The sequence below is a fragment of the Canis aureus genome, chromosome 24 (genome assembly GCF_053574225.1).
Source record: "Canis aureus isolate CA01 chromosome 24, VMU_Caureus_v.1.0, whole genome shotgun sequence".
NCBI lineage: Eukaryota > Metazoa > Chordata > Mammalia > Carnivora > Canidae > Canis > Canis aureus.
In genome coordinates this window covers 3,173,508-3,185,620 of record NC_135634.1, presented here as the reverse complement: position 1 = coordinate 3,185,620, position 12,113 = coordinate 3,173,508, and the positions used below count along the sequence as shown (strand labels likewise).

Sequence of the window (12,113 nt, the reverse complement as noted above, 5' to 3'; positions counted from 1 at the left end):
TGTATTAGAACAACTCAAGTAAAGGAGCTTTTTCCCCTCTAGAAGTGTGGGCACCACTCACCTCAGATTCAAATTAGATAGATCTTTTTTTCTTTTTATTTTAGAAATTATTTTATTTTAATTCCAGTAGAGTTGACATACAGTGTTGTATCAGTTTCAAATGTATGATTATCTGCATTTCTAAATAATGTAAACAATTTATAGAATGATATCGGGACATACATGAGGGAAATATGTTATTCTGGTTATAGAAGAGGGGCATTGAAAGCCTACGGAGATGGGTTGGAGTTCCAGCTCCGCAACTTACTTGCCACTTGACCTTGGATGGTCTAAGGATTAGACAAATAGACCTTTTTTTTTTTTTTAATTTAAATGTATCCCTTGCATTACACCCTCTCACAGAACTTAGAACTTAAAACACCAGAGAGATGACAGGAGAGAGCACTGTTTAAGGGGGCCTTTGGTTCAATCTCCTCTTGTCTGTGCCAAGGACACAGTGAGCATTTCCACAGAGGCCTGTTAATGAAAGTCAAACAATAGGATTGCTATAAGAAATCTACAGAAGTCATGCCATAAATCCCAATAAGAGAAGAGCTTTTCTCCTTATTTGTTCTTTGTTTCAATTCTTGTTGGTTCAGCTGAGCAGCAGTCTCTTGTTCAAACTGTGTTTAAATTCCACTTCATTCTGAGTTTTGTTTGAAAACTTACAAGTGGAAAATCCTCAGATATGAATGCCCGGGATCACTGGCTTAAAAGAGCACAACAAGCCACAAGCCAAATCTTTGGGAAAACTATTTTAAAGGGTGCCAGGTCAGGGCCTTGTGCTGACCTCCAGGCCACACTGAACTCCTCCTGCTGGCTCAGCACAGGCCTCGGCAGCCTTGGTGAGCTGACCTCTCTCCTCCATGAATGACTTGCCGCCACAAGAGAGATCTTCATGACTGTGGGGTTTGAGGAGGTTCCCAAGTACAGACATCCAGCGATCCCCACAACCAAAGGCTGTCAGAAGATAAGGCTGCTGTGAGCCACTTCCCCTACTCTATAGTGCTCAATAACCCTTCTTGGAGGAAGAAAAAAAGTAGGAAGGTTTGCCAAAAGTTCTTAAAAGTGAAGAATGGCATGTATCAGAATGTAAAAGGAAAAGCAGCTTCCAGTAGACTACTTGAATTCAAACTCATGTATTTCATCTAATTTAGTTACTTCTGGTTTTGTCGATAATTGTGTGAACCTGAAAAAAAAGAAATCTCTGAACCTGCCATGTCTCTGTTTTCTCAAACATTAAATGATAATGTTGCTACTTAACCTGTTATAATCTGATCCTGCCTAGACCTTTGATTTTATAGTGACGGAGAGGGAAACATCGCTGGTCATTGGCTGCAGTGACACCTGAGTCCAAGAGCAGCAGAGGCAGTGGCTTCAGGGCTGCCGACTTACACTTGGTGTTGGCCACAGTGGGAGTGTCACCTGGAGGCTCCAGTGTCCAGCGGTGCTCAGTGCTATCCCCGCAGACCATTATCAAGCAGAAGCTCTGGGTTTTGGTTCACATTCACTTTTCTGAGACTTATGTTGCTGCCTTTCCAGAAATTATGGGAGCGTCTCCCTATCTTTTCACTTCCTTTTTTGCTTATTTCAGCCAGTCCGTTTCTGTTGCTCACTACTAAGAAAACTGAACAACAGACCTGGTTACCTTGCAAAACTGTTGTCAAATCTGGCTGAGTTATTCAAGTGAAATTGCTTGGGAAATGAGAAATTGTGATCTAATTTCATGTAATGAATATTTAGTAAAATCCTTATGAAGGTAAAGGATAAGCAAATGCAGGCTGTAGGCTCAAGATGCCTTCAAAAGGCACAAGAACACAGACCTCTGTAACCCAACATAGCAAGAGTGATCTCCTAAGAGAGACACAAGCAAAGGCATACGGTGCAAAGGGGAGAAGGTGGTATGAGAGAGTCAAAACACGTACAGCTTGTACTAAATCGAGTAGACGAACGAAGTTTCCATGGGGGAGTAGGTATTTGACATCATCCTTAAAGGCTAAATTGGAGCTTAAGGTAAGATATGGACACGGGCCTTGCAGTCATGTTAGTCATCTCTCTGCCTTTCCAGCTCCACTCCTGGGTCTTAACCTCCTTGCTCCTGTTTCCTCAACTATAAAATGAGAAGATTGCAGCAAGTGGTCTGCAAGGTTAGCATGGTTCTTAAATTTCCGATGGATTCCCACAGGCATTTAGGGAGAATACTGCAGATAAAAGGAGCACAGTAAACTAAAAAGTACCATGAGGAAACAAAAAGGCAGGTCATCCGTAATTTTGGTCTCATGGCACCAAACACCAAAACCAAAGGGGAGCCAGAAGGAATTTGTCCAAGAAGACTGAGTCCATTGGTTTACAGTAATGGAGACTATAGTTGCAAAAAAGAGAGAATTGCTGCAGGTCACATAGTTAATTGGTGGATGTCAGAGCCAAGATTGGGACCCAGGTCTTGGTCAGTCAGCTCAGGGCTATTTATGCCTTCACTGTTGCTCTGCAAAATCAGTCAAGTTTGATGTTTATAGGCAAGCCATGGTTTTGAAGCTCTCAAAGACTAAAATTCTATTGAGAACTATTAAAATGCTTGGCATAAAGCTTCAATCATTCATCTGAAAGTACTCTATTGGTATCCTTGAGGCCATTATCTCTATGGGGGGGGGGGGGGGAGGGAGGTGTGGCTGTCCTGCAGGCCGGGAGAGGAAAATAAGAAAAGAGAAACTTTAGAAAGACAATGTAACATTCACAATTTAACCAGATGTATGTTCACCCAGAGTCCCAGACCTGCCTTCAGTATACACCTGAATATCTCACCTGCATCTCACATTCATCACATAACCTTCTTTATTTTAGGAAATAAGTTCTCTGGTGCTTACCTCTAGGTCAGAGATCATTTAACTTTTAACAATGACTAGTTTCAGTTGTAGTCACTTTGAGGAGAAATTTTAGTGTGTTTTTCATATGCTTAGAGACTTTAAAAATTTACTTTAAAGGGTATTTTGCCCAGAGGATGCACAGTAGGTGTTATAAGGCTAATGAAAGGAGAACTGAATAAGCTCAGATTTAAGAAATTACAAGTTTGCCAATTTATTTAATCCCTTATGATATTAAGACTATTGGCCACAAAATATTTCCTCACCAATTAAGAAATATAGAAATCTTTTAACACTGAGGTATCTATCCTATATTGTCATCATCACTAAAACTTGCTTTCAGATGAGAATTTAATATTTCACTATTTTATCAATAACCATGAATGCGAAATATATTTAAGGAAATAACAGTATGTGTTACGCTATGTGATTAAAGAAAAAAAAAAAAAAAAAAAACTCCAACAACAAATAACAAAGGCATCTGCCCCACCTCCAAAAAAAAATTCCTAAGAATCATTCCATCACTTCAAGGCAGGCTAAATCAAAAAGTCAAAAAAAGATACAGTTTATTGATTTCCTTAGGCTACTTAAAAATAACTGGCCCTCTATTCTTCTTACCATGAAACAAAATATTGAACTCTGCCCTTCAGGCATACTACCATACTTCAAATGCTGATCTTATCATAGCTTGCAAGTCAAACAGAGCTGGACTTTAAAAGGAAGAAAGGAAAACCCTGGAGCCACTGAGAAGCATCAAGGGTCAGGCTGTTGGTCTGGTCCTGGTCAGAGTATGCCCAGGGTCAAATGCCTGAACAAGAATCACTCTGCTTCCAGCTGACATTTTTCAAAGTATATAACCAGAATTTGAAATATAATATATAAAGAACCATATTCTGAAACTGAGATTCTGTTTCATTTGGCATCTTTCCATTTGTTTTATTTGTGAAGAGGAAAGAGTAAAATTTCCCCTCGTCACTTCCATTTGAATTGTTTGCAATAATGAGTAAGTATAAGAAGCTATAAAATAATAACGCCAAAGTGAATTGGAAATTGGTGGCCTTGGACTAGGGGTGGGGTGGGGGGTGTGTCTCCTATGTTTCAAATTTCAGTCACATCCCTTTTAGGTTCCTGGATGCTCATTGTACTAAATTGCAAAATACATTCATCAATCTGAGTGGGAGTTCAAAGCTCCCCAAAAGTGCAAAGCTCGAAGCATTAGTTCAAGTCATATTCAACTAACTAAATGTCATTTGCTTGTATGAGTGGCTCCTTGAAAATAATCTCTCTCCCCCTCTCCCTGGCTCTTTTTGAAAGATTTCAGAATATTCCATTTCTAACTCCCAGGGACAGATACGCCCCGTGGCCTTCCTGGAGTGGAATCTGAGGCTTCCCAGCAATCCTCTGTGTAGAGGCTGACCTGTGGCCTGGAAAGTAGCTGTGAGTGTGCCAGGCAGGGATCAAAACTCTGGGCTGGAGCAGCGGAGGCTGACTCCCCGAAAGGGTTAATGAGGTAAATACTTTTTCCTGAAATGCATCCACACACGAGTTTTATATCTTCAGTTTCAATTGAAATTTAAACTGTCATAGCAGTTTCTTACACTCTTTTCTTTCCCAAATCTATCTTTAAACAGGGAAAGTGCAGGATGACCATTATTCCAATTCGATATTCCAACCAATAACCCGATTTGTGATACTGAACAAAAAAGAACATTGCCCAAAACACTTTGATCAGGCAGGATAAGGAAACCGGACTGCTCAAGAACCTACTCTGGAAATGGCTGGGTTTTAACTGCGAGGGCTCTTCTGTTTTCCTCTTCGTTTCTTCCGAGATGTGGGCGCAGCGAGACCTTGCAGAAGGGGAATCCACACGCTTCTGAAACCGGACCAACACAAGGGGGCAGGAAGAGCTCAAGCTCTGCCTCCGGAACCGGCCGACAGAGAAGGGAGCTAACAACCTATTTTCGTTCGCCCTCCGGGTATTTATCAGTTCTCCCGGCTCGCAAAGGAATGTGATGCTGACAAGTAGGTTTAGTTTGCACCTGGTCTAATTGCTGCGAAGGGAACGCGAACGTTTCTAGCGACAGGTACCCGGGCGGCGGCGGCTTCGGGACAGCCTGGGGCTGCATTTCCTAGAACTTACTTTTTGGTGCTTGTCTGGCGATTCCGATCGGACTGCATTTCTCCTGCGTTCCAAATGTCCCTCCCCCACCCCTCTTTCCCCCTCATACTCGGAACGAACTTTGGTTGCCGAGGAGGGGCTTGTTCAAAAGTCACCAATGCAAGGACTGTGCCCCTAGTGATTTACGAGAGGCGGCGAGCAGGGGTGGGGTGGGCGCGGAGCGGCCTTGGTGAGCAGCCTGCTCTGGCCTCGGCTTTTCAAGCTAGCTGTCCTTTTGCAAATGTGCCCCGAGTTTCTTCCCAAATCGCTCTGGGTTTCGATTCATATACGAGCGACGCTGCGAATCGCTTTCCTCTCGGGTCTGCAAATTTCAGGGAGCAATAATGGCACACACACGGCCCCCCACCCCCCCGCGCGAGGCTGTTTCGAAATGGAGGGGGTGGGAGCTAACACGGGTAATCTGGGTCCCAGGCAGCTGAAGAGCGGGCGCCGCAGAGGGGCGCGAGCCCAGGTGGGCAGCGGGAGGCCGCCAGCCCCTCCCCTCCGGCGCCACTCGCTGCGCCTCGGGTCTCCTCCCCCCGCGGTTTCCCCGCCTCGGCCCCCAGGAGCTGATTGACGGACATCACTACCCAACCCTCGACTCCGGGCCTCCCCCCGGGACCGACGATTGGCCTCCGGGGAGGACGGGGTGACGGGGTACTCGGGGAGGGATTTCCCTCGAAGCCGGGGGTCCCGGGACCTGGGACGCGGGGGCGGAGGGACTGGGCCCTCGCAGCCAGTGAGCGGCCGGGGGGGGCGGGGGCGGGGCGGCCGGGGCGGGGCGGGGGCGCTCCTCACCCTCGCTGCAGCGCCAGCCCGGCCCGCGCAGCGCAACTTCCACCCCGGCGCGGCGGCGGCTGCAGAGTGCGGAGCGCGGAGCTGCCGGCTCTCTCCCGCGGGGTCTGTGGCCCGGTGCCGGGGGACTGAGTGCGCCCCCTCCGCGGACCTGCCTCGGCCCCAACACCCCGACCATGCGCGCGGCCGGGGCCCCCGGGATCGCGCCCCGCGCCGCCACCGGTGCTCAGCCGGTGCCCCGGCTGCCGCCTCCCCTGCTGTTGCTACTGCCGCTTCTCCTGTCCCCGGTAAGCCGCGCCCGGGCACAGCCCGCTGCCCCGGGCCGGGAGCTGCTGTCCCCGGATCCCGCGGGCGCTGCGGGGGTCCTCGCCGAGGAGGCCGTGGTGCTGGCGAACCGGGGGCTCCGGGTGCCCTTCGGCCGCGAGGTCTGGCTGGATCCGCGGCGCGACCTGGTGCTGCAGGTGCAGCCGGGGGACCGCTGCGCGGTGACCGTGCTGGACAGTGACGCGCTGGCGCAGAGGCCGGGCCGCCTGAGCCCCAAGCGCTTCCCGTGCGACTTCGGCCCCGGGGAGGTGCGCTACTCGCACCTGGGCGCTCGCAGCCCGTCGCGGGACCGCGTGCGGCTGCAGCTGCGCTACGACGCGCCGGGAGGGGCCGCAGTGCTACCGTTGGCGCTGGAGGTGGAGGTGGTCTTCACCCAGCTGGAGGTCGTGACTCGGAACCTGCCCCTCGTCGTGGAGGAGCTGCTGGGGACCAGCAACGCCCTGGACGCGCGGAGCCTGGAGTTCGCCTACCAGCCCGAGACCGAGGAGTGTCGCGTGGGCATCCTGTCGGGCTTGAGCGCGCTGCCCCGCTACGGGGAACTGCTGCGCTACCCGCAGGTTCCCGGTGGAGCCGGCGACGGGGGCGCCCAGGAGCCTCTGCTGATGGACTGCAAGGCCTTCCAGGAGCTGGGCGTGCGCTACCGCCACACGGCCCCCGGCCGGTCGCCCAACAGGGACTGGGTGCCCATGGTGGTGGAGCTGCGCGCTCGAGGCTCGCCAGTGGGCAGGCCTGCTTTGAAACGGGAGCACTTCCAGGTGCTGGTGAGAATCCGAGGGGGGGCGGAGAACACTGCGCCCAAGCCCAGTTTTGTGGCCATGATGATGGTGGAGGTGGATCAGTTTGTCCTGACCGCCCTGACCCCCGACATGCTGGCGGCGGAGGATGCAGAGTCGCCCCCTGACCTGCTGGTCTTCAACCTCACCGCTCCCTTCCAGCTGGGCCAGGGCTACCTGGTAAGTACCGATGACCGCAGCCTGCCCCTCTCCTCCTTCACTCAGAGGGATCTGCGGCTCCTGAAGATCGCCTACCAGCCGCCCTCTGAGGACTCTGACCGAGAGCGGCTCTTTGAACTGGAGTTGGAGGTAGTGGATCCAGAAGGAGCAGCCTCAGACCCTTTTGCTTTCATGGTTGTGGTGAAGCCCATGAACACGCTGGCTCCAGTGGTCACCCGGAACACAGGCCTCCTTCTCTACGAGGGCCAGTCCCGGCCCCTCACAGGCCCCGCAGGCAGTGGACCACAAAACTTGGTCATCAGCGATGAGGATGACCTGGAGGCAGTGCAGCTGGAGGTGGTGGCTGGGCTCCGGCATGGTCACCTTGTCCTCCTGGGTGCCACCCACGGCAACTCGGCCCCTAAGACCTTTTCGGTGGCCGAGCTAGCGGCCGGCCAGGTGGTCTACCATCATGATGACAAAGATGGCTCACTGAGTGACAACCTTGTACTTCGAATGGTGGACGGAGGACGCAGGCACCAGGTGCAGTTCCTGTTTCCCATCACCTTAGTGCCTGTGGATGACCAGCCACCAGTCCTCAATGCTAACACGGGGCTGACACTGGCGGAAGGTGAAACGGTGCCCATCCTGCCCCTTGCTCTAAGTGCAGCTGACATTGACTCAGAGGACTCTCTGCTACTTTTTGTGCTGGAATCGCCCTTCTCAGCGATAGGGCATCTGCTTCTCCGCCAAACTCATCCTCCGCACGAGGAGGAGGAGTTTACTGGGAGCCCTTGGAGGAAACAGGGAGAGTTCTATGAGAAAGCAGTGACAGAATGGCGGCAGCAGGACATAAGAGAGGGGAGGCTGTTCTACAGGCACTCGGGGCCCCATAGTCCTGGGCCAGTGATTGACCAGTTCACGTTTCGCGTCCAAGATAACCATGACCCCCCTAATCAGTCAGGACCGCACAGGTTTGTGGTGCGCATTCATCCGGTGGATCGCCTCCCTCCAGAGTTGGGCAGTGGCTGTCCCCTGCGGATGGTGGTGCAGGAGTCCCAGCTCACCCCGCTGAGGAAGAAGTGGCTGCGCTACACCGACCTGGACACAGATGACCGGGAACTCCATTACACAGTGACCCAGCCCCCCATGGACACAGATGAAAACCACTCGCCAGCCCCCCTGGGCTCCCTGGTCCTAACAGACCAGCCCTCGGTCGTGGTGGCCCATTTCACCCAAGCCCAGATCAACCACCATAAAATTGCTTACAAACCTCCAGATCAAGAACTAGGAGTGGCTGCCCGAGTGGCCCAGTTCCAGTTCCAGGTGGAAGACCAAGCTGGGAATGTGGCCCCAGGCACCTTCACCCTTTACCTGCAGCCAGTGGACAACCAACCACCTGAGATCCTCAACACTGGTTTCACTGTTCAGGAGAAGGGCCACCATGTCCTGAGCGAGACCGAGTTGCGTGTGGATGACGTAGACACAGACGTGGCACACATCTCTTTCACTCTCACTCAGGCACCCAAACACGGCCACATGAGAGTGTCTGGACAGATTTTGCACGTAGGGGAGGTCTTCCACTTGGAAGATATAAAACAGGGTCGGATTTCCTATGCACATAATGGAGATGAGTCCCTCACTGACAGCTGCTCCTTGGAGGTCAGCGACACGCACCACGTGGTGCCAATCACTCTCAGAGTGAACATCCAGCCAGTGGATGATGAGGTGCCCATGCTGAGCCTTTCTGCTGGCACTCTGGGGTCATATCTAGATGTTTTAGAAAATGGAGCTACCGAAATCACTGCCAGTGTTATCAAGGGGACTGATGAGGACACTGATGACTTGATGTTGACTTTCCTCTTGGAAGATCCACCCTTATATGGTGAAATCCTGGTCAACGGAGTTCCAGCAGAGCAGTTTACCCAAAGAGACATTTTAGAGGGCTCTGTCGTCTATGCCCACACTAGTGGTGAGATAGGCCTGTTGCCCAAAGGGGACTCTTTTAACCTGAGCCTGTCGGATATGTCTCAAGAATGGGTAATAGGTGGCAGTACTATCCAAGGAGTCACCGTGTGGGTGACCGTCCTCCCTGTCGATAGCCAGGCTCCAGAAATTTCTATAGGTGAACAGTTTATAGTTGTGGAAGGTGATAAGAGTGTTGTAACATCAGCACATATAAGTGCTGAAGATACCGATTCACTAAATGATGACATCTTATGCACTATAGTTATTCAGCCTACGTCCGGTTATGTTGAAAACATTTCTCCAGCCCCAGGCTCTGAGAAGTCAAGAGCAGGAGTTGCCATAAGTGCCTTTACCGTGAAAGACCTCAGGCAGAGTCATATTAACTATGTCCAGAGTGTCCATAAAGGGGTAGAACCTGTGGAAGATCGATTTATATTTCGTTGCTCTGATGGCATTAACTTTTCAGAGAGACATTTATTCCCCATTGTCATCATTCCCACCAATGATGAACAGCCAGAAATATTTATGAGAGAATTTATGGTGATGGAAGGCATGAGTCTGGTGATCGACACGCCCATCCTCAATGCTGCTGATGCTGACATTCCCCCCGATGACTTAACTTTTACTGTTACCCAATTTCCTACTCGCGGTCACATTGTGAACCAGCTGATAAATGGCACAGTTTTGGTTGAAAGCTTTACCTTGGACCAGATCATAGAGAGTTCTAGCATTATTTATGAGCATGATGACTCTGAGACCCAGGAAGACCGTTTTGTGATTAGACTAACAGATGGTAGGCATTCAGTGGAAAGGACGGTCCCCATTATTGTTATCCCAGTTGATGATGAGACCCCCAGAATGACCATCAATAATGGACTAGAAATAGAAATTGGGGAAACCAAAATCATCAACAACAAAATATTAATGGCAACTGATTTAGATTCGGAAGACAAATCTTTGGTTTATGTTATTCATTATGGGCCAGGACATGGCTTATTGCAGAGGCAAAAACCTACAGGTGCCTTTGAAAATATCACACTCGGCATGAATTTTACCCAGGATGAAGTGGACAGAAACTTAATTCAGTATGTCCATGTTGGACAAGAGGGCATTCGGGACCTTATTAAATTTGATGTGACTGACGGAATAAACGCCCTGATAGATCGCTACTTTTACATTTCCGTCGGGAGTATTGACACTGTCTTCCCAGATGTGATAAGCAAGGGGGTATCCTTGAAAGAAGGAGGCAAAGTCACCCTCACAACAGACCTCCTAAGCACAAGTGACCTGAACAGTCCTGATGAAAACTTAGTTTTCACCATCACCAGGGCTCCCACGAGAGGTCACTTAGAGTGCACAGATCAACGTGGAGCTTCCATCATGTCTTTCACTCAGCTCCAACTGGCTGGCAACAAAATCTACTACATCCACACAGCTGATGATGAGGTCAAGATGGACAGTTTTGAGTTTCAAGTCACGGATGGACGTAACCCTGTCTTCCGGACATTCCGTATCTCCATTAGTGATGTGGATAACAAAAAGCCAGTAGTCACCATCCATAACCTGGTTGTCAGCGAGGGTGAAAACAAGCTGGTCACTCCCTTTGAACTCACTGCCGAAGACCCAGATACTCCTGACAAACTCCTGAAGTTCATCGTCACCCAGGTGCCTGTTCATGGTCAACTCTTATTCAACAATACCAGACCTGCCATGGTTTTTACCAAGCAAGACTTGAATGAAAACTTAATCAGCTACAGACATGATGGCACCGAGTCAAGCGAAGACAGCTTCTCCTTCACGGTGACTGACAGTTCTCATACAGAGTTCTATGTCTTCCCTGATACAATATTTGAAACGAGGAGACCCCAAGTGATGAAAATCCAGGTCTTAGCTGTTGACGATAGCATCCCCCAGATTGCAGTGAACAAAGGGGCTTCCACGCTTCGCCCTCTGGCTACCGGCCACTTGGGGTTCATGATCACAAGCAAAGTATTGAAAGCAGAGGACAGAGACAGCTTACGTTTTTCTCTCAGGTTTATTGTGACAGGAGCTCCTCAACATGGGTATCTCCTCAATCTGGACAGAGGCAACCACAGTGTCACTCAGTTTACACAAGGTATGGCACACTTTTCTTTCTTTATGCCCAACAGAAAACATGAGTCTTCTTTTCTGAGGGTATGGCTATCCCCAAAAACTCCAAGCAGGGGATCAAATTTGAGTCCAAGGGAAGGAAAGGAAAGAGAAATAGATCATAAGGGGGGTGGGGTGAGGAATAAAGGGACTCACTTTTCTGGGAGAAGAGCTCCCTTCCTGTCCTATGTCCCATGTGGCAATCTGCCTTAGAAGGAATATCAGGTATGCTGCCAAGGCAGGAGCCGGACTTGGGTGAGTTGACCCTGAGGCAGGCTCTTCAGTTCTGACCGGTTTGCCACCCCTGTCCTCTGAGTGGCCTATTGGAGACGCTGCAGGGGACTGGGGAGCATTTTGGCACCTTAGAGAAAGATGTGCTTTCTAAATTCTGTGTATTCGTTTAACTGTCATTTTCTCCTACCATTCACACCGAGCCTTCAGATTCACGTCACTTTGATTAACTGTGGAAGCGCTGTTCTAATCCTGCTACAGTTCTTAGAAACTTTGCACCTGGAAAAAAACGTATTTATAGAGACTTTGTAGATTTAGAACTCCTCTATAACATCTTATGACTTAGGCAAACACCAGAGACCTGAGAGGTAAGCACATGTCTAGAGTTCTAGCAATTACATGTGCAAGGTATGCCGTCATGACACACACACACAGAGCACGCACACGGATGTGTACGACAATATGCCCATCATCGGAATACACATTCACTTTGTCAAGAACCTGAAGATATGTTACTAAGATGAACAGCAGAAGAGAAAGAGGAAATTATTTCCTCGTTTCGCGTGTCCTCTGTGTCCTCTTTCAGACACAGTGACAGGCACCCGTTGCTTCAAGCATCTGCATTCTTAAGGCTAGAGCGTTTTGCTAATCTAGGTGTTCTTTGTGTGTGGACAC

General features: G+C 49.7%; 1 protein-coding gene and 1 long non-coding RNA gene across 2 annotated transcripts in view; one reads left to right on the top strand and one right to left on the bottom strand.

The window, feature by feature from the left end:
* Positions 1–292: 292 nt before the first annotated feature.
* Positions 293–5,595, bottom strand: LOC144295666 (uncharacterized). Its single transcript, XR_013362724.1, has 3 exons — positions 5,041–5,595; positions 4,668–4,773; positions 293–2,713 (listed from the first exon to the last, which is right to left on the bottom strand). It is a non-coding gene; the product is annotated as an uncharacterized LOC144295666 (long non-coding RNA).
* A 367-nt stretch (positions 5,596–5,962) lies between these two features.
* Positions 5,963–12,113, top strand: part of FREM2 (FRAS1 related extracellular matrix 2) — a 166,617-nt gene continuing 160,466 nt past the window's right edge. Inside the window, exon 1 of the mRNA XM_077867971.1 lies at positions 5,963–11,193. Coding sequence (XP_077724097.1) covers positions 6,030–11,193 — 5,164 coding nt within the window. The 5' untranslated portion in view covers positions 5,963–6,029. The remainder of the gene's footprint in view (positions 11,194–12,113) is intronic.